The sequence below is a fragment of the Panthera onca genome, chromosome D3, assembly GCF_046562875.1.
Source record: "Panthera onca isolate mPanOnc1 chromosome D3, mPanOnc1 haplotype 2, whole genome shotgun sequence".
In the NCBI taxonomy this organism is placed as follows: domain Eukaryota; kingdom Metazoa; phylum Chordata; class Mammalia; order Carnivora; family Felidae; genus Panthera; species Panthera onca.
In genome coordinates, this window is record NC_138350.1 from 11,681,590 (window position 1) to 11,703,444 (window position 21,855).

The following is a 21,855-nucleotide window of genomic DNA, read 5'->3' on the forward strand; positions in this document are numbered from 1 at the left end:
CTCCCCTCCCCATTTCCCCCTTTTAGTTCAAACCATGGTAAGAGTTCTGATTTCTGCAGAATTTCCAAAATTAAAAATAAAAAAAAAAATAAAATAACTTCTCACTCTGTAGCAAATCCAGGGCTTGTACATTTCAGATTAATTCAGTAAAAAACTCACAAGTAAAATAATGCATATTTAAGGGAAATATTATACAGACTTTTTCACACAGAAGTACATAATAAGATTTTTTAAAATCTATTGCCATTCATTTATTTTTGCACAAAAACGTATAAATATGTCACCAGCTTTTCTTAACTTAAAAAACTTAAATAAAAGACACCAGATGAAAACTACCCTTTGCTGCCTTTTTTTTTTTTTTTAATTTTTGTAGGGGTTTTTTTTGTTTTTTGTGTTTTTTTTTTCTTTTTTTGCTTAGAATTGGGTTTCTAGGGAAGAAAAGCCCCTGCATTAAAAACAGCCCATATTAAAAAAAAAAAAAAAATTCAAAGTTCTGATGAATTCTGGGAAAAAAAAGCAACCCCAAAGTGGTAAAAGATTACAAATATCTACTTTACAATTTGTCTTCTCACCAAGATAATTTTATACAAGTTTACAATCTTCATCATCTATGCTCTTCAAAAGGCCTTGAGAATTTTCCTTTCTGATTAAGAAAAAATAGCACTGCAATATTTTTAAAGTCAATTTTACACTGTACACATTAGATACAAATGGTTTGATATATCAGATTTTTTTAACCTATACATTGCGAAAGTCACCCCCACCCCCAACTGGTGGTACAGAGAATAAAATTATCCATTTACAAGTTATTTCTCTGCTTACATATTCCCACCACACAACTTTTTTTTTTAATATAATGTTTTAAACGTTAGATTATTTCAAGAAAAATACTTTTACAAAATCATATCAGTTATTACATTTTCTTTTTTTTTCTTTTTTTTCTTTTTTTCTTTTTTTTTTTTTTTTTTGTTAATAACCAGGATATGGAAGTCTCTTGGAAGAACTTTAAAATTTGCATGATTCTCTCTCCACAGATGACTAGAGCTCGACAGCCTGACCAAGCCCGCGCCCACTGCCCTCAGACAGAAACGCGCTGTGACGTCAGGGTCAGAAACGGGGTCTTAAAGACAACCCTCTTGGGCCTGGAATGAGGAGTCATAAAATACTTCAATTAGCCATTAATGCTTTAAAAAGGCATTTTTTTTTTTTTTTTTAAAAAGTCCCACCACAAAGGCTCAACTTCAAGTACTAATTTAATGGTTAAGTTGTAATATTTCTTTGAAATAATATTCCTATGGTCCAGAAAAAAGTCACCATATTTGTAACTGATTTTATGAGCAAACACTTTCAATTATGATATGTACATGAGTCCCTTTTGATCTAATGAGAGGAGAGACCTGGCTTTCAATAAGAATTCGCTAGAAAATATATTTCCGTTGTGACTGTATAAAACTAATGAAGGTACTTGGCTCCACGGCTCTGGGTGGAGCTTGACTGCCTTCTGTACAAAAATGTTATCCTTCGTGAAACGCTGGCCGCTTTTAATAAGAAACATGGCAGAATGTTTTACCCAGTTTGTTCTTAATAAAGCCTACTGCTGGGTGGTTTTGAATATATTACTTTTCAGGCATGTCTCCCCAATCTGTTTTCACTCCTTTTCCGGCTTCTAGGACAGAGGTATGTAGTCAAAGAATCCTATGGTGGGTCTGAGTTGGGTTTCAGCTACTGTACCTGGTCCTCATGACTTAAAAAAAGTAAAAGTCACAAAAAAACATATGACAAAACAACTTAAAATAAATAAACAAAATGAAGATGTCTCCAGACCTTTTGTATCTACACACAGGTATGAAGTCGACCAAAGCATTCATGCCAACCTAGATGGGACCACTAGGGAGACAGAAACCCCATTATGAAATCATATACTTGAGCTGGTTCTTATTTTTAAAAAGTTCCAGATGATGGAGTTCAGGTAACCCACAGGCCATACACCAGTAACTAGAGGATTTCATCCAAAAGGGCTAAACTGCCCTTGTTCTTAAACGGAGACTGGAAACACAGACTCTTGTGCAAAAGGATACTGTCTCTTCTGTTGCCCTCTTAAAAACCACCACCACCACCAAAAACTTCCCGTGGACCCGTGGTTTGGGGCTGCACACACCAGAACACTGGCTAGAAGTCACCGCTTATGGAAGTTTCCAGGTCCGTGAGAGAAGTGTCAATGCATCACTCTGGTAATGAACACTGCAGAAATGACATGTGCCTGCCGAGGAGTAGTCACAGTGCAGGACTGTGGAGAGCGGTCTCTCAAGAAGAGCGTGTGGGGCACGTGCAGAGTGTAGCAGGTTCCTTGGACTCAGGCTGCAGGGAGGAGGAACCGAGCCAGGGAGAACAAGTGCTTCTCCAATTAAAGTATGTTCATGATGGCGTTGTACAACTGAGTGAGCACCACAAAGTGGACGGGAAGGCAGGAGGTGCGGTCCTGGGTGGCCGGATTGCACGTGAGCCAGGACAGAGCGTTGTACTGCTCCAAAACGAACCTGCCGGAGAGAGCACACAGGTCAGGGCCACGGGCCACAGCAGCGCTTTTACGTTTTAACGTTCCACGAGTCAGCAGGACGAGGCTCCATGTACGTCAGTCTTTCGCTTGCCCCCGGGTTTCCTCGTGGTTCTTTCCCCCCTGTACCCACCTCATCTAGACCCACACTGTCCAGTATGGCAGCCACGGCCACAAGTGGATTCGGATACGCTGTATGTCAAAAAGAGGTGCTGGATTTCAAGGAACTGGTCTTTTAAAAAAGCAGGCGAGATGGTTCATGAATATTTTCATGTGGGTCAACTACTGAAATGATACTGCTTTTCGTATACTTGATATTACTTTGATGTATCTTTGATAAAGCCGATAAGTTTATTTTTGAAATTAACCTCAGCCATTTATTTTATTATTTTGATGTTGCTACTAAAAACAACTGAATTAGATATGCAGCTCACATCACGGTTCTACTGGACAGTGCTGCACTACAGACCCTGAAAGCCTGAAACATCATGTTGACTGGATCCTCGCTTAACTGTAACTTCTAAATCATTTAAGAGTTATTAGCGAACACTAGAAGACGCCTGCAGACTTCCTCAAGGTACATGGAGAATGCTCATGGTCTGTTAAAGTGCGAGAGAATTAGCATACGCTTCTGGGAGACATTTCCCAACTGTGGAATTCATGCTCTAGTGTTATTTATATAATCTATGTCAGGGGGAGTAAAAAATGCTTTCAAAGCCACGTGCTTTATGTCCCAGGCTCTGTCTTCTAACCACCCACCCCTAATTCTGATCTATTTTCATCACCATAAAACGTCTCCTTTACACAGGAAGCACGGGCCACTGTACGTGCACACACGCGTCAAACGGAACCAAGAATACCAGTCTCCCTGACCTGCACTCGTATGCGGGGTTTTGCACGCAGCTCTCCCTGGCTGCTCAGACGGTACTCCGCTGCACAAAAGGCAGCGCCTTTTCCACACTTTAAGTAAACACCTTGGAAAAACAAAACTAAAGGAAGACTGTAGCAAGCTGTAACTGCTATTATGCCTTAAAACAATCTACCTTAAAACGTCAGATGTGGTTTTGGAGTCAAGAGGATGGGGAACCCGCTGAGAATTCCTGGCAGGGAGAAGTTCATCCGTCTGTGCTACAGAAATGTGGTGGTGCAGCGAAGCCTGGCAAGAGAACAAACACGGTTACCTTCCCGGCCTCTCGGCTCCCAGGAGCCTCAGTTTTAAGCTCTCGGTAACCCTGATGTGATCCCAAAGAACTCCACACCCTGGAGGTGGAAAAAAAAGCTAGCTTTGCAAATACCAGTGCGTCACAAATGATTCGATAATGTGCCTCTTCAGGTCTTCATCCGTAAAAGGCCCCACCATCTCCACGGCCTGGATACGGCCGACTCTGCCCTTGTGGTGGTTGTGTGACACGTCCTTCCATCCTGACTTCCCATAAGTGGATAGATCTAGAGGCTCAATTCGGCTCAGATCCTTCTGGGGGGCGGGGAGGGCGCGGGGTGCAAGCACACTTCGTGGCTGGCGCTACGAGCTCCCTATGCCTCACCTCAAGAGGCGTGAACGTGCGCCGCCCCACGTGCAGCTCGGCTCATCGCTGCCGTCAGCACGTTCCCGGCACGCCCCACCCGCTATCATGGCTTTAGCACACGTTATGAAGTAACTGAGACAGGCAGTGTGTTGAGGACAGCTAATATAAATGCTTCTTCATTTTTTAGGTTTCAGATTAATGAACTGTTGTTCCAGTAGCTTCAAAGGGTGACTAAAATGTTCTGGTTTTCAGCACGAACCCTTGGATTTGTTTCAATCTACTGCTACCATTGTTCTTTTTTATGTTCAAATTGTCCCATCCTTGGGCAATGGGAACCCTCCAGTTGGCGGGCCCTTTGAAGTAACTCTAATGATCTTAAGTAACTTCCCTGCTTTTAGGTGTGACCATATATCCTAGGTTCATCTTGAATCCTTCTTACTTCAGACCCACACGTCAGTCCATTCTTCAAAGGAACTCCGGTTCTCTTGAATGATAAATGGTATTTCAGAACCACAAGTGCAGCAAGAGCACTGTTTACTGATCCTGTCGCTGCTCGTAAGCTTTCTCAGTAGACCAAGCTAAAAAATATGTGTATCTTTCCTAAGAGGAGAAAATAAATCTAGGTTCACAGTGACAAGTCTAATTCAAAATAAAGACGACACCGACTTATGTGGTAGAACTTCCTTGATTTCATAATAATATGTTACAGCCATTAGTTGAAAGAAACTGCTTCAATTGTTTTTGGTTTAACCTTCCGTTATTCCTTTTAGAAAATACAAGTAGGTGTGGGTGTGTGGGTGTGTGTGTGTGTGTGTGTGTGTGTGTGTGTGTGTGTCTGCACACACTTTATCAATTACTACAAGGTAACCTACACTCCACAGAATGATTATATTATAATCATCCTCCCTTTGTTATGGATAACTAACACTCCACTGAATGGATACACTGGTTCATTCGGCCAGTTCCGGTGTTTCTAATCTTTTACATTTATCATTTTTTGGTTTTGTCAGTTTCTTCTGAATAGATTTCCAGAGGTGGCCTCGCTGCATCAAAAGGGAAATGTGTGGGGCGGTATCACTTGGCTGTCCTACTGGCACCAGGGCCATCTCTCCACAGTTCTGCCAATGGAGCATGTTGTCAAACTTTAGGCCTTTTGCCAATCTGTGGTTGAGACATGGATTTCATTCCAGGTTCTTTCATCCAAACTGGAAGGAGGAGATCTTTTATTTTAACCCTTAATTTGCATTAAAAGGTTCTAAGACACATACAGGAAGGAGCATGTGTAAATAAATGTAAATTTAGCTGCCTCTTGCCCTACTCTAATGAAGAAAGCTGAAGCTTGTGGGGGAGGGGGGGCAAAGGGGGAGAGTTCAGCCCACAATGATCACATCCACCCAAGCTTAACTTCACCGGTGGCAATGCATTGTGGACCTGGGAGAAAGACTGTTACATACGACCACGTATCCACCCGACATGTGCCCTGAGGGCCCCACAAAGTCTCCTCCTTGGGTTAACGTGATTGCTTCCCTTGTGATGTGGTTTCAGGTTTCTCTCCTAAATCCTGCTCCCCCCCTGCAACTGTAATGAAAATGTCCTCAGAGTATAAGTAGATGTGAAAGAAAACAGGGGACACGGTGAGACTGTGGTGACTGAGACAATTTCAGCAGAAGTCACTCCTCCCCCGAAAATTCAAATATGACACCAAACCAACCTTTAGGAAGAGGGGGCACTGGTTCTGAGCCTGAGGACATGATGACCAAAACCACTGGGGGAGGTTCTCCGCTTTGGCAGTTGACACGAAATACCCAAGGGCCAGGGGCTGCTGCTTCAGCTCCTCGGGTGCCTCTCTAGAAAGAAGACGCTCACCCTGACTCTGAAAAACAAAGTCCCGAGAGCATGATCAGCGTGTGACACTTCAAATAAAGTTCTGAAAATCAACTTTATCAAGTCATTCTGCACATCATAGTCCCCCTTCTGACAGCTTTTCACACAAAAACGCCAGGTGACCGAGAAAGGTCAACAAGGAGAGGCACGGTCCCTGCTGCACGGACAGACATCGGATGAAAACTACGGCCCAGGCGGAAGGTACCAGCAAAACTAACTACATCAGTCAAGCAAATACAGGTTGATTTACTCTGGTTTCTTTTCTGTTAAATGTTGGGTGCGTTCCGTGGCATCCGGCATCCAACTACACGCGGGAAGAATGGACTCCGGCAGCTGAGGGAGCCCCCAAGCCCAGGTGCTCCTTCACCAGCAACCAACTAAAATACACAAGAGCACCTGACCGTCTACTGTCAACAACACGGACACTGGGAAAACAGGACACTTCACGGCTCTTTGGGTGGCGCCAGTGTCTCTGACCTCCCGGCAGGGGGGGACCTGCCTGTGAAGAGGCCATGTTTTCACTCTCCGCAATCTCCTTAAATACAAGACTCCTGCAAGAGCCTGACTGTGCATTTCTGCAACTGGCATTTTCCTCATCTTTGATTCTTTTAGCTGGCTTCAAGGGTTGAAAGCAATTATGCAATTATTATTATGCAAGCAATAATAAGTAATCGTTTGTTTTCAAAGGCCTTCTGTTTTCAGGGGAAAAAAATCATCCCCAACTATTACATCAAGTTGTATTTTTGGTTAAAAAATAAAAACTTACCCCAGCCTTGAACAAATTCTTTTCCCTGTTGTAATGTCTTAATTGGATATCAAAGAATGTTTAATGGTTCAGAAAGAGGAAATCCTGAAAGCCTCTCGGGGGGTCAGCGGGCTGCAGGTGCTGAGGACTGAGAAAAGGCCGCCTGACTAGCTTCAGAAAACAGTGCGGTTTAAACTCTGACACTCCATTACAGACTTAGGGCTTGAGGCTCCAACAGAGGCAGAAAATACAGCAAACCTCTGTTTCTTACAAAACTAACCTTACACCTCAATTACCAGTTCTTTGTTAATGGATAAACCAAATTACAACCACCACGACAGAAAGGGAGTTGCTGTTATTTCCATTTCACAGATAAGGTAACTAAGGCTAAGACAGGTCAAGCGAGTTTGTTCAATGCCACAAAGCTAGAAGCCATACAGCTGGAACTCTGAGCTCCATTTACCAAACTCTAAGGCATGCACTCTTAGTTGCTATTTGCCTCTAGAATTCACATTAATCCTAAATTACAACTACTTAATGTAAAATCTGTGGACCTGGTTCCTATCACACCAATCTCCAAAGAACCAATAAACTGTCATTAACTGGCAAATGACTATGGAGGAAATAAACACATTTAAAATCCCTTCCTTCTAGAAAGGAAAAATGGGAGATAGGTAGCTCCATGAGGATAGTTTACTGAGTTGCTCTTCCCTGGTTTTATCTGCTCTTTGACTAACGTTTTAAATCTTTTCTCCTGATTGTCCTTCAGTGAACTCCAGGCTGGCAATAAAGTTCCACAGACAGAAACCTAAGTCCTCTAACTACAACTCTGTGTCTAAATGAGTGTGAGCAGAGTTGGTTATTCCTGCCCACTTTAAGATATTGGACATAGCCATTTTTCTATGCCTTAAACCCTCAATCTCATATTTTAAACAGAAGGTACAAAAGAGTAATAAGGCATGAACCATCTACCTTTTTTTTTTTAATGTTTATTTAGTTTTGAGAGGAAGAAACAGAGTGTGAGTGGGAGAGGCGCAGAGAGAGAAGGAGACACACAATCGGAAGCAGGCTCCAGGCTCTGAGCTGTCAGCACAGAGCCCGACATGGGTCTCAAACCCATGAGCAGTGAGATCATGACCTGAGCTGAAGTGGGACGCTTAACTGACTGAGCCACCCAGGCGCCCCATGAATCATCTAGCTTTTAAACAAAGTTAACACAAGCTATAGCAGAACCTTTAACTCTTCAATCCTCTGTTAATCCACCTCCAATATCCCTGGGATATTTAAAGGTGAAACTGGTTGTAAACTCTGGTGTTTTGTCTTAATCCTAGGGCATTAACCTGGACACTTCTCCAAAATCAACCTGTGGGCCCTTGCCATTTTGGCACCTAGCTACAGAAAAGACTGGAACCGTATAAACAAAGGCACCAGGATGTGAAACAAGAACAGTAAGGCTCATTTCAGAATAATCAACCATCAACAATGTGTTCTTCAATTAACACAGTCACTTTACGTGTTAAAAAAGCAGGGCCATTGAACTAGCCTCTGAAAAGCCACTATTTTGGCAAAAAATAAGAAATAACTGGGAAGCAGCAACCAATCGACCAAAACTAATTTTTGCTAAGAAAACAGTCATTGCAAAATGCCTTCCTGCTGATAAAACATATTCATCAGGAACATTTTCGGGAATAAGAACGCATTTCTTTCAAATTCCTGCCATCATTCAAAACAGAACAACTACAGAGTCACTTTTCCACACTGATTTCGCTCACACCAGGGACCAAGACCATCAGGAAGAAAGGCGCACAAAGCAAAGAGGCAGGCAATCACACTTCTGGAGGATTACTGCCCCTGAAGGCCCTACTTCAGATCATTCTTACCCGACTATGCTGGAAGTGAGAGCCCACACCAATTCCAGAAGGAGAGCCTGGGGAAGGAACTGGGGAGGAGTTGGGAGAGGAATGGAGGTTGCCAGTCATTAAGATGCCAATGTCATTATCCATATCATCTGGGAATGGAAGGTCAACAAACATGTCATCTAGAAAGGAGGGAGAAAAAGCACAAAGATTTCAAAAATAATCTATATCCGCAACTTCGACAACATACTGTTTTGTTGGCCCATCACCATTACAAGTGCATGCTGTTAACAACGTGGGAAGATTTAATGTGTGTCTACTGGATGGGAGGTACTGAAAACTGTTTTTTTCATTTTATGTTCTGTTCAATGATCTTCTAATGTGAAGTATTAACAGACTGGAGAAATAAAGAACATAAAACAAAACTCCACGCTCTGTAGAGCCTCCAAGGGCACATAAAAAAAAATGGCAAAACAGCTAAAGAAGCAATTTAATTATTAAACAAAGTTAAAATTGACACCATCCAAGAAAACAGCAGACTCTGTCCATGCATCCAATTAGCATCAAAAATACCAGAGGCTGAATTAATGCATGTTAATAGGTGTGAACTTGCCCTGAAATTGGAGACCTATTCCAAAAGCAGATCAAAGCATGATGTTTTCACTAAGAAATCCTCTCCCACATTATAAAAGTAAGGTACACGGAGAACGGAAAATTTGGAAAGAGAAGTATAAAAAGGGAAAACTATCACCCAAAATGCAATTACCGTGAACATTTTTGCTACGATTCTTATTCGCATATCGTTACTCCATTATGATCAGACTGTATACAGAACTTGGCATCCTTTTACCCTCCCCATTTAACAAGAGTAAATGTTGGTAGGTGTTAAAAATTCTTCAAAACCCAGTGCAAATGGCTACATGATACTGAGCATTTTACAGTTTGTAAACAGCCGCTGCTTAACAAATGCCTTAATAGATATCCAAACCAAAAACACTGATGAAGAATACTTAAATCAAATGATCGAATAATGGACTCCCCCCCCGCCGACCCCTAGAGACAGGAGCTACTTCACGCCTAGTGGTCTTCATCCTTCTCCAATCCGGTCACCAACTATTTACTGCAAGAGTGGCTCCTGTGTGCAGGACACTACAACCGGGTATTTTTTTGCCGTTCGTGATAAACGGAACACTAATTATGCGAGAGAGGGAGGTATTTATTTGGGCCCGGCAACAGTGCACACAAATCTTCCAGGCCAGACAGACTGCCCCAACCCCGGATACCCTCTCCACGTTCTCTACGTTGCTTACTGCAACACGGGCAGCAGGGCGCCCAGCACACCCTTTAGCTCTGCTCCTGTGGGAGACCCGGAGCTCTTTCCTTTCGCGCCTTCCACACTCACCGTTGTTGGGGCTGAACCCGTCTTCGTTGGGGTAGTTTGCTGGGGCCACCTGGATGGTTGACGAGGTGGGGAACACCAGGATGTGTGTGCAGGAGGCATCTTGAGGGGTGTTCAGCTGCGACGACTGCATGTTCAGCGCGGTGCTTCGGCCAAATACGGAGCCCATTGTGACAGCGTCTTGCAAAAAGACAGAGAAAGAGAGCGAAGTGTACCAATTCCTTCTGTGCATCGGTAAGTAACTCCAGAAACGAAGTTACAGGAGAGCCTGAACTGGAGAGACAGGAGTCTGACACAACTGCCAGGATGGATACACATCCGAAGTTCGACCTCACTGTGAAAACAGCTTCCCAGAAATAGACTCTAAGCACAGGGCTGTAATAATCCAAGCCTCACTGAACATGGGGAAGGTTAAAATAAAATCAGACTGAGCCCACCAAAAATTTTTTTTCTTAAATTTCTACTTTTGTATTTTAGAAGGGGAGAGAGAGTGTGTGTGTGAATGGGGCAGAGGGAGGGAGGGAGAGAGGCAGAGAGGGAGAGGGAGAGGGAGAGGGAGAGGGAGAGGGAGAGGGAGAGGGAGAGGGAAAGAGGGAGAGGGAGAGGGAGAGGGAGAGGGAGAAGGAGAGGGAGAGAGACGGAGAGAGAGAGAGAGAGAATGAGAGAGAGAGAGAGAGAATGAGAGAGAGAGAGAGAGAATGAGAGAGAGAGAGAGAATGAGAGAGAGAGAGAGAGAATGAGAGAGAGAGAGAGAGAATGAGAGAGAGAGAGAGAATCCCAAGCAGGTTCCACGCTCAACACCGAGCCCAACACGGGGCTCGATCCCACCACCCTGGGATCACGACCTGAGCTGAAATCAAGAGATAGACACTCAACTGACTGAGCCACCCAGGCGCCCCACCACCAACTATGTTTTAACTACTTATTTAAGAAGTAGTTCTAAAATAGATCTACTTTCTCTTTTCCTGGGGTTGCTCACAATTTATAAAGTTCTCCTAAACAACACAATTCTGTAGACACGGTACCATTCAGCGAATAACTATTATAACTAACATTTATTGAATGCTTACTACGTGCCAGATTCTGTGCCGAACTCCTTATTCACGGACGTCATCTCACTCAGTCATCGTAGCTACCCTGAGGTAGAACTATTATCCCCATTTCATCGTGAGGACACAGAACAAAGACGTCGTGAAATCTGCCCAAGTGGTGCAGGCAACAAGTAACCTGGGGCCTAATGAGGCCAACACAGGACATGTGCCTCTCACTGGACTGATGACAAATAACATCATCTCACATAACGCTACTGGTTTTTATGGGGATGGAATCTCCCATCTGATCAGAGAGAACTGGAGGATGAGAACAGACTAAAAAAAGGTATAAAACTGCTTAGCTAAAAAATTATCAAATTGCTTAGTTGGCTGATTTTTTAAAACTTCTGTGGCCACAATCTTCTGGCTATCCACACCCTGGGAGTCGCATTTACTGAGAGCTTACCACGGGCCGATACTGTGCCAACTCTTTCAGCTCTATTTGCCTCACCATTCCTCCGCAACCACATCAGAAACACTCCAAATATCCTCTGGAGGCTGCTTACAGATTCCGCCAAATATGTGTCTTCAAACACACACTCCAACACGTATCAGGGTGGTGTTCACTTTCGTGGTTTTTGGAGGGTGATCCTCATACACTAACAACAAATTAGGGTCGGGCAACAGTAACTGGCCGCGACTCTAAGAGCTCTCAGTCATATCCGGGACTTACGCTGTCTTCCAAACTACGGTCAACAGAGATAACAAAATCACAGACCACTCCCCTTGGAAGAGACCAAATTTTTGAACCCGAAATACAATCTTCTCTCACAAAGATGATAAAGATCTATTCTACACTTGTCTGTAGACTTGAAGATGGAAGGGACTGAACTGATGTGATAACCTAATTAATGAAAACGGTAAGAGGAGATTTACCTGGCATCACTACAAAGGACCCCTGGGGCTCCATGGCAACCAGGCAGGCACTAAGGATAGAGGGAGAGTCAGCGGCAGAGATCCCACACATCCGGCACACGTCCTTGAGCCGTTTGCTGATTGTCTGTAGTGAACATTCGCCAAGGAGGATACTCCAATCTGAAACCAAATATCACAGTCACACGCAGTCTTTAGAAATTCATCGTGATAGGAGGTTTGAGCGTTTTACCGGATTTGCCTGGTAATTGAATTTCCAGGACTGGGCCCCAAAGGGAATAAGGCTTTACACAGGTTCCCCTCCTCGTTACAAAGAAAATGTTACTTGGCCTCCCTTACACGTCATTAACAAAGACACAAAAGGCCTCCTATTCTGTACGCTGAAATCATGTCTGAAATGACCTGGGAGAGTCCAGCACAGACCCAAACAGATTTAGGTGCTTCAAATGTTCTTTGAGGATGAGGCCAGTCTGTTCCATCCTTTCTCCTCCTCCTCTTACTCCATGTCTGGTTCTTTCACTGCCCCTATCAGCCCTTTTCATTAGAAGAATGCACAACGGGGGGCAAACCTCTCATTTCTGTTTACTGCTGTCTGTTGACTGTTTCCGGGAAAGGCAAGCTGAGCAGAAACAAGGGGAACCCTTGTAGAAGGCCCCAAAGAGCTGATAAACAAACAATGGGTGTGAGTGAAGCGCTCCAAATGATGTGACACTAATTGTTCAGATTAAAACGCTGGCCTAAGTTTTCTTTCTAGTATTTGTTTACTGCCTTCACCCAAAGGTACTATGTGTACTCAGAGAACTGTAGAGGGTTATGTTACTCCAGGAATGGAAAAGGACTTAGACCTCTCTTTTGACCCCCAACACACATCATGTTCCTGTGGCAGCACACTGCCACCCATATCGTGTCCACCAACGAAAGACTACTCCACCACAGGTTCTCTGCTTTCACATAGTTTTTTCAAATAAGCTGATCTCCCCGTGAAGAGGTGAAAGGAACAACTTTTTCTTGTTTCTTACTCCTAAAAAACCTCCAACTGAAGTGGCTAAAATAAAAGTGGCCAAGTCATGAAGAATGTATTTTTAAAAATTACAGAAAAATCAAACAGGCGTGAGTTCTGTATTTAAAACCAAGTAAGAAAGGAAAAGCATTACCTGAATTTTATCACAAACACTGGTGATAAAAAACAGAAATTCACAAAGCTAACTGAAATCTACAGGCTCTCATATGATACTGCCCCATAGAAATGCAATGTGGTGCGGGCCTTACATCCCCAAAGGGATGAAATACAGATTGGTAAACTGATTTCCTGTACACTAGGCTCTTCTTGGTGTCTTTATCCCTCAAAAGTACATCTTCTCTCAACCTTTTGATGGGATCAGTCACACTTCTATCCCTTTCCCGTAAAAGATAAGAAGAGTGCCCCTTCTAAAAAATTATACAAGGGAAGGCAATGGCCTTCGTAACTGTCCAAGACAGTCACCAAGTGACTAGACACGGCTACGTTTTTATCCCCTCTTCTCCTTTTCTATTATATTCTAACTTTTCCCAAGGGTTAAGAGTAGCTCAAACCCTTTAAGAGATAAGATTGACTACAAGGCCAACCAGGAGAGAGGATAGGACTTCTGACAGAAATGAAATGAATCCCCCAATGCATCAGACCTCCAGGCTACTGATAGAAGATTCGCTATAAGTATGCTATTCTTTAAAAAATGAAAAGGGTAATATTTTCTATTGGCCTACAGTATAATTAGTAGAAAAAATTTTGCACACAATAGATTCCCAACAATAAATACCTAATACTTCTGTAATTTAATACACGTAGAAACCGCTATTAAATCCTGATAGTTCACTGACTAGAGCACTTGCTTTAATCCAAGCTGAATCGCGTGAGGGGTTTTATTTCAGGGACTCCACAAATACCTGATACAAATTTCATGCAAAGAAACAATATACGCATTCTAATGCAAGGGTCCGCAAACTATGGTCTGCAGATCAAATCCTGCCTACCGCCTTTTTTTTTTTTGCTAAATAAAGTTTTATTGGAACACAGCCAAACCCGTTCACTTAGGTATTATCTCTCTATGGCTGCTCTGACTTTACAATGGCAGAGCTGAGAAGCTGCAACGGTGAAAAGCTGGCCTGCAAAGTTGAAAATATTTATTACTTGGCCCTTTCCTTAGAAAGTCTGCTGACTCGGCTCTAATACACCTGCATGCACAAAACCACCAAGCTAGTCTGTGCTTTGCTTTTGTGTAGACCTTAGAAGGAAACTTCCCCCATCTCTATGTATGTACTGAACTTCTTATAAATGCGTCATTAATTACTAAGGCTTTAAAAAAATAACGTAGGCCTATGCATACTGCTCATGCAAAGTAGCTACACCAGCACAGCAAATGAGCTGGGCTCAAAGCCAGACAAGGCTGCTGCCACCGATCAGTTGTGTCGTTAGTTACTTTTAGTGCTCTGTGACTGACTGTTACATTTATGACAGGAAATATTAGCAGTTGGCAGGTATATTTAGGCATGCAACTTAAAAAAAGTCTGCTCTCTTAAGCTTCCAGGCTGAAAAATATCAGACAGTGGCAACGTGAATAAAGACTATTCCAACTTGCACCTACTTGTCCTTGTAAATCAGGATTGTCTTGCTCTTGTGCAACCAAAACAAAAACACACAAACTATATCACCATCAATCATGAAAAATAATAAAAGAAACCTAAATCGATTCTCCTCTCATCCATCTCTCTTTAAATTTTCATGTTAAAACTGACTTGATCTCACTGACCCAGTACAAAAATAAATGTTAGAAATTCAATTCACTATCACTTTTATATTAATACATTCTTTTTTGTCTTATACACTGGAGTCCAAAATTTAAGATTTCTTTGGCAAATGGTTTTGTTGATAATGAAAAGTTTAAAAACTGCTGGTTTATCCTGTCCATTTAAAAGAATCAGGGAATATCAATCTGCTTTATTCTTACTACCAACTCTCCCATTTTCTCCCTCAGCTCAGTTAGGGACATTAGTTCAACCCTTTTCCGTTGTTTCCTGTACTGACTGCTTTAGGAGTCTCTCACCTTTAAGCTCTCCATGGCCAAGCCGCCCAAGTCTGCCGATCACAACTCTCCAGGGTAGGGATGTCATTTGGACAATACCTATGCACCACTCCCATAACTTCTGTAGTCCAATTTTACGTGCAGATACTTTACTCCTCCGTGACCTACAAAAGAAAGAAGTGGGGAAGGGGTCACCAAATGAGTCGAAGTTATCGCTCAGTAAGACAAAACTCAGAAAATTCCAAAGAACCCACCCATCACACAGCGCCTAGTGCATTTAGACAGGAAAATCACAAAGACTCCTATCTGAGGAAAGGCACAGTATCGATTTATATGTAGCATAAACACGCAGGCTCCTCACCTGTTTGGTAAAGCAATATTTACAATACAAGTTTCTAATAATTCCCCATGGAGGTCAGTGCAGGAAGCCAAAAGCCAGCGCTGGTCATGAGACAGACAGTAGCCCACAAAGAGCACGTTGTACTTCTGGCTCGCCTCCCCAAAAGTCTCTCCCAGCTCCGTCTGCTTATCTTTAATTGGGGCCAGTATAAAAGGAGGGGAGTAAAGCTGGATTGGACTGGGTCGCTGAAATCAAAATAAAAGTCAGTGTCAACATAACGCCAACTCAACTCAACATTTCCAACAAAACCCAGAACAGCACTTGAAACCAATAGGGAGTAATGACGATAGACTGCCCCCCCAGCAGTATTATATACGTAAATAATAACGGTAAAACAGAAAACAAAGATTGTGTAAGTGACATCAGCTAGGAAACCCCAATCAGACCAATGCTTCTTTATTAAAACAAATTACTTTTTTAGTAAGTAAATTAGCCCAACTTCATTAGTCATCAAGACAGCAAAAATTAAAACCACAATGAGATACCACTATATACCCACCAGAAAGTCAAATAAAAAAGAAAACACGGAGTATCGGTGAGAGTGTGGGGCAACTAGAACTTTCATACACTGATGGTGATGAATCACTTTGGAAAAGTGTTTGACAATATCTGCTAAAGTCAAACACACATACTCTGTGACCCAATCAAATGGATATATATGTTTACCAAAGGAAAGGGATTAATCATAATAGCTCCAAATAAAAAATAACCTAAATACCCATCAACAGTAAAATGGAAGATAGACTGTGTTATAGTTACACAATCAGAATATCAAACAGTAAGGAAACGAAAAAACTACCACTACAAGCAACAGCATAGATTAATCTTGGCACTGAGTAAAAGAAGTCAGACACAAAAAATATATAAATTATGTGCCTCAATTTACATGACTGCTTTAAGTGAGAATACTGATTACTGGTAGAATGACTAGAAGGGAACAGGCTTCTTATGTTTTGTTTCTTGTGCTTGTCACAAGCTGTATTTAGTGAAAATTCATCAAGCAGTATACTTATGCTCAGGTACTTTTTAGTGTGTAAATTATACTTGTGTGTGAGTGTGTGTGTGTGTGTGTGTGTGTGTGTGTGTGTATGAGTGATTTAAGAAATCAAAACATTAGCTGTTACCAGTAAGACAAACAATGCAGACAGTTAAACTGTGACAAAATTTAGTTGTCACCATTATTTATAGTTATTATACACATTTCAACAATAAACTAGAGTAGCAGTCAGCAAACTTCTATAAAGGAGAGATAGTAAATATTTTAGGCTTTATGGGTCTCTCTTCTTATGAGTATTCTTCTCTTTTTAAAAATGTAATAATCATTCTGGGGCTCCTGGATGGCTCAGTCAGTTAAGTGTCCGACTCTTGATTTCGGCTCGGTCATGGTCTCATGGTTCGGGAGATTGAGCCCTGCATCAAGCCTGCTTGGGGTTCTCTCTCTCCCTCTCTCTGCCCCTTTCTCATGACCTCTCTCTCTTTCAAAAGAAATAAATAAACATTTTTTAATGTAATAATCATTCTTCTTCTTTTTTTAATGTAATAATCATTCTTATCCAGGTCATACAAATACAGGCTACAGGCTTGACTGCAGCTACAGTCATAGTTGCTGACCCCTAAACTATATATCTAAAATAGATACAGATATAGATATATCATAAAAAATAGTTAATAATGGAATTACAGAATTTTAAAGCTAAAATAAAGACCTGAGACAGAATCTAATCCAATTCCTTCATTTTAGGGATCCAAAACACAGGCCTAGAGATATTCAATAATTTGTTCAAAGTTTCAAAGCTAATCCTATCACTCATCCATTCATTCTCCCTACACCTGGAAAGTCTACTCCTAGGTATTTACCAAGAGAATGGAAAATATCGTAAACACAGACACTTGCGCACAAATGTTCACAGCAGTGTTGTTATTCACGATAGCTAAAAAGTGGGAAAACCCAAGTGTCCATACACCAAAGAATGAATACCCAAAATGTGGTATATCCATACAGTGGAATATTATTTAACCATAAAAAGAAATAAAATACACATGCTGTAACATGGATGAACCTAGAAAACATGCTAAATGAAAGAATCAGACGTGAAAGGTTACAGACTGTATGTTCCGCTCACATACAATGTCCAGAACAGGCAACTCTGCAGAGGCAGAATGCAGGCTAGATTCTAAGTTTATAAAGAAAGGCAATACCTCGATTTCTGGAGACAAAAGAAGAAACGAGTAGAAATAAATTCATTTTTTTTTAATCCTAGAAAACACGAATGGGTGAACTAAAATAGATAAACTGCTCACGAGAATGGAAAAATTAAAACTCAAAAGAATAAACCAACCTAAACAGCCAGAGACAGAAACTGTACACGACCACAGAGTGGAGGTGGCTGTCAGCTAAGCAGCTGCTTCTGATGGGAGCAAGGGACAAGTGTGCCATTAACTATAAAGGTCTCATTTTTTCCCTAAGCTCTTACTTATCCAAGTGAGTTTTTTCAGAAAAATTTTCATCACCAACTAAAATCAGCAGTTTTTGGTGTTTTTGAGGTTTTTTCTGGTGAAGAGGTATTTGCTGGCTTTTATTAACGGGTGATCTTTCATGCAATAAAAGTTGCGGGAACTGATTTTTGAAGGCTCTGAAAATTCTAAACATTGCCCTGTTCATCTATCTTCAGGATAAAGTGATTAGTGAAATAAAAAGAAGTGTACAACTTCTGTTTGGTGTTTTCAAGTTCCCCTAGAGGCGCCTATCTGTGGGAAGCAGGTGTAAGAAGATGGAGAGAAAAAGCACTGAGACCAGGGAGGGGAGAGCAAGCTCCTGTAAAAACATGCAGCAGAAAACGAGGGATCCCTGCAGGGTGATCGCACACGCAGACAACTGTGGTACCAGGAGAGCAAAGAGCCAGGGAAAGGAGAGAGTTAGTGATTTAACACACAGATTAGCTTCAAAAAAATAAGGAACAAGATAAACATAGGAAAAGTCGAGCATCGCTAAGTAAAAGTGGTAAGTGTGTTGCTGCCTCAGGACCTACATCAAAAAAACACCGAGAGTTCACCGGCCTCTTATCCCCCAAATTTCACAAGTGGAGAGAAGTACCTCCTCTGTTTCAAATTAGGAATCAAAGAAACCTACCACTCTTCATAAAGGCAGAAGGCCAACCAGGCAACCAACCGGCCAGGTTTGCACCTCCCGCGTCAGAGTGCTCTTTCCGAAGCTTCTGCTGTGCTACTACCTACCTCTGGGTTCTTGAGGGTCATCTCGATGCTGGCGGCAGGCCCAAATCCCGTGAGGGACTTAATGTGGATCTGTGTGGGCAGAGGGCGCCGGCACTGGCAGTACACCGAAAATGCCATGGACTTCAAGTACTGAATGTAGAAAACTTGTTCGTCCTTCATTGTCTGCAGCATGTACTGGCAAGGCACGATCTACACAGACACAAACAAAACCAGACACTGGGATCGAATGCGCCAACAGGAAAGCTGGAGGACAAGATGGCGTGAATTCTCTGCTGAATGGGGGCAGAGAACTGTAGTTCTGAAATACATAAGGGGCGCCTGGGTAGCTCAGTTGGTGGAGCTGCGACTCTTGATCTCAGGGTTGTGAGTTTGGGACCCACTGGGTGTAGAGATAACTTAAAAACAAAATCTTAAAAACAAGATACAAGAGGGGCATCTGGATCACTCGATCGGTCAAGCGTCCAACTCTTGATCTCAGCTCAGGTCATGATCTCACGGTGTTGTGGGTTCGAGCCCCGCGTGGGGCTCTCTCTGAGCTGACTGCACGGAACCTGCTTAGGATTCACGCTCTCTCTGTCCCCCACCTGCTCGTGCTTGGTCTCTCTCAAAACAGATAAATAAACTTTAAAAAATCAATTAAGTAAAATAAAATCTATAAATGCCAAACATAATATAACTCAGTCTTAATTCCTTAGATGGCATAAAATCCTCGAGTACAAAGGTACACCAACAATTGAAGAAGAGGGTGCCATCTTGTCGGTCAAGTTACAGTTACTTAGAAATTACCCTGTTCCTTCGAGGGATAAATTCTCAATTTATTGTTGTCATGCTCCAAAATTTTACAATTTGCTTTTTAATGCAGTTCTCCTTTTTCTCATATACACACATAGTGTGCATCGTATCTTCGGGATTATTATCTAAGCATCAGAGACACAAACTTCACGACAATGAAAAACAATCCATCTGTTCTGGTAACTAATTTCGATATTTTAATTCTGTTAAGATGGCTTTAGTGAAAGTGACAGTAAAACAAAACCCAAACACCCAAGGCATCATTTTTCACCTATTATCAAAATCCTATACAATTACTGCACTATACAGCTGGCAAGGCTGTAGTGAAAGAGGCATGCTCACTCAGTGCTAGAGGGAATGTAAGTAAGTGTAACTTTCTTGGAAAGCAATCCGGCATTATTTACAGGAATCTATAGGTCTAAGAATCCACCTTAAGAAATGACCCAAACTGTGAAAAAGAGATTACACAGAAAGATGTTTGTTATAGCTTTGTTTATAATAGTGAAAGATAGAAACAAATTAAATATCTAACTGTATGGTAATAAATATGGAGAATATGCAGTCATTACAAACGCTGCTTGGGAGAATTTTCAGTAACATAGAAAAGTATTCAGGAATAATGTTAAGTATAAAAGGACTAAAAATAATACTAAAAGTATGATCTCAATTCTATAAACTGACATACACACAAAAAAGCTAAAAATACACCAAAATGGTGATGGTGGCTTAATCTAAAGGTAGAATTATGAACATCTTTTCCTTTACAGCTTTGTGTACTTCCAATGGAAAAGAAATCACAGACCTGTATTTACTTTCATAAAAACAACAACAAAAGCTAAAAATAAAGTTGCAGGCAGTTACCTGGAGAATGAAAGAATTTCTCATATGTTCGGGCAAATTATCCAGCATCTCCGTGTAGCAGCGCATCAAACTCAACAGCCAAAAGTTTCCGGAAGTGGAGTCTTCGTCTGCAGTGTAGGTGAAGGGGTCCACCATGTAAATGACCACAGCTGGAGGATAGGCTTGGCTGTCTGCAGAGTCGGGTTCAGTGGGAATTCCTATTCTTTCCCTTTCTGTGACACTGCGGAGAGAGTCACTTATGAGATGCACAAATAGATATAAATTACACAAAATACATCAATTCCCGAGGACACTGACCCCCTGGACAATGATTACAGATCGAATGTAGCATTGATACGTTTCGTATTATCCACACGAAGGCAAACCAAGCCCGTTAGCACCAAGAGAGATGGGAAAGGACAATATACCACTCCTTTAAATGGGAGATCTCTTTTTCGACTCCTTCTTTTCCTTGGGGCTACATTCTAAAAAGATGTTTTATACCACTATTAATGTGAGTGGTAACAGCTTACTAATACTATATCATGTTCACATAATAATAACAGGAGTATTAACAGTACCAGCTTCCTATGAAGCTAATAAGCTTAATAACAGTAAGTTCACACGGAGTCTTGGATTTCTTAACACTGGAGCCACAGACTGACAGTCATAAGTTCCCTTTGGGAAGGAGGGAAACAGGGCGCTTCACGAGCCTTAGAGATGCAGGAGGTGAGGAGGGGCGTGGGGTGCGGAAGAGCAGGGACGGGGTCCAAGCCGAAGCCACACACCATCCACCGGCGAGCAGCGTACCTTTCTTGTCCATCCTGTGAGGGCTGAGAGGAGCTCTGCCCGGGCTCCGGGTCTCCGCCACAGCCTGCGCTCCCTTGCGTTCTGTCTGCAGAACCGGCCCCGCTGCCGGGGTTCTGCCCTCCGACGCTAGCACTGAATCCTGAAGAAGAGGTAGTGCTGATCTGGTTAACAACGGGGGCGGGGGCGGGGGCGGGGGCGGAGGCGGAGACCGGCGGCACAGAGGACCCGGAGGCCGAGCTGCCTGCCGCGGGGTTCCCGGAACTGCTGCTGGAGGTGGGGTTGAACGCACTGCCGGCTGAGGGCGCTGCCGATCCTGAATTTGAAGCTAGAGGCCCAGCGTTCCCGGGGGTAGCTTGTCCCTGTGCTGCTGCTGGTGGGGACTGGTACTTAGGTGGTATCAGCAGGCTGCCATCGAGCTGCAGAGTGGCTAGATAAGGTGCTGAAAGAGTACACGCAGAGAGGGGACGTCAGCGACACTCCGCGGCGTCAGACCCAATCACGGTTTCAGAAAATTGCGTTTTCAGGCTGTGACGCTCTATGACACCCAAGATGCTATCTCCACGCTGGAGCACAGGCTTATATACTCTGCAAACGTGGAGCTGAACACGGGGCTACGTGTGACAGTTCTGGTGAAGAGGCTTATTTGAAAACAAAGAGAAAATTAACCACTGGTAAAATTTTCCTTTCGGACTGAATCTGCCTTCACCGCAAGCCGCGAGGCCGGGGTCTCTTCCGGAGCCTTCACGGCGTATACCACGCTCCTATGCGCAGCGGGTTTAGAAGCTTCCAAGA

At 42.6% G+C, this 21,855-nt stretch overlaps 1 protein-coding gene across 4 annotated transcripts in view; it reads right to left on the bottom strand.

The window, feature by feature from the left end:
• Window positions 1-2,062: 2,062 nt before the first annotated feature.
• The window catches only part of MED13L (mediator complex subunit 13L), a 302,742-nt gene continuing 282,949 nt past the window's right edge, over window positions 2,063-21,855 (bottom strand). For all 4 annotated transcript variants that reach the window (XM_078435759.2, XM_078435758.2, XM_078435761.2 and 1 more), the window contains 11 exons: window positions 21,064-21,502; window positions 20,275-20,494; window positions 18,622-18,810; window positions 15,349-15,572; window positions 15,009-15,151; window positions 11,932-12,090; window positions 9,968-10,144; window positions 8,590-8,747; window positions 5,792-5,953; window positions 3,598-3,710; window positions 2,063-2,537 (listed from right to left, as the gene is read on the bottom strand). In XM_078435759.2, coding sequence (XP_078291885.1) covers window positions 2,405-2,537; window positions 3,598-3,710; window positions 5,792-5,953; window positions 8,590-8,747; window positions 9,968-10,144; window positions 11,932-12,090; window positions 15,009-15,151; window positions 15,349-15,572; window positions 18,622-18,810; window positions 20,275-20,494; window positions 21,064-21,502 — 2,117 coding nt within the window. In that variant the 3' untranslated portion in view covers window positions 2,063-2,404. The remainder of the gene's footprint in view (window positions 2,538-3,597; window positions 3,711-5,791; window positions 5,954-8,589; window positions 8,748-9,967; window positions 10,145-11,931; window positions 12,091-15,008; window positions 15,152-15,348; window positions 15,573-18,621; window positions 18,811-20,274; window positions 20,495-21,063; window positions 21,503-21,855) is intronic.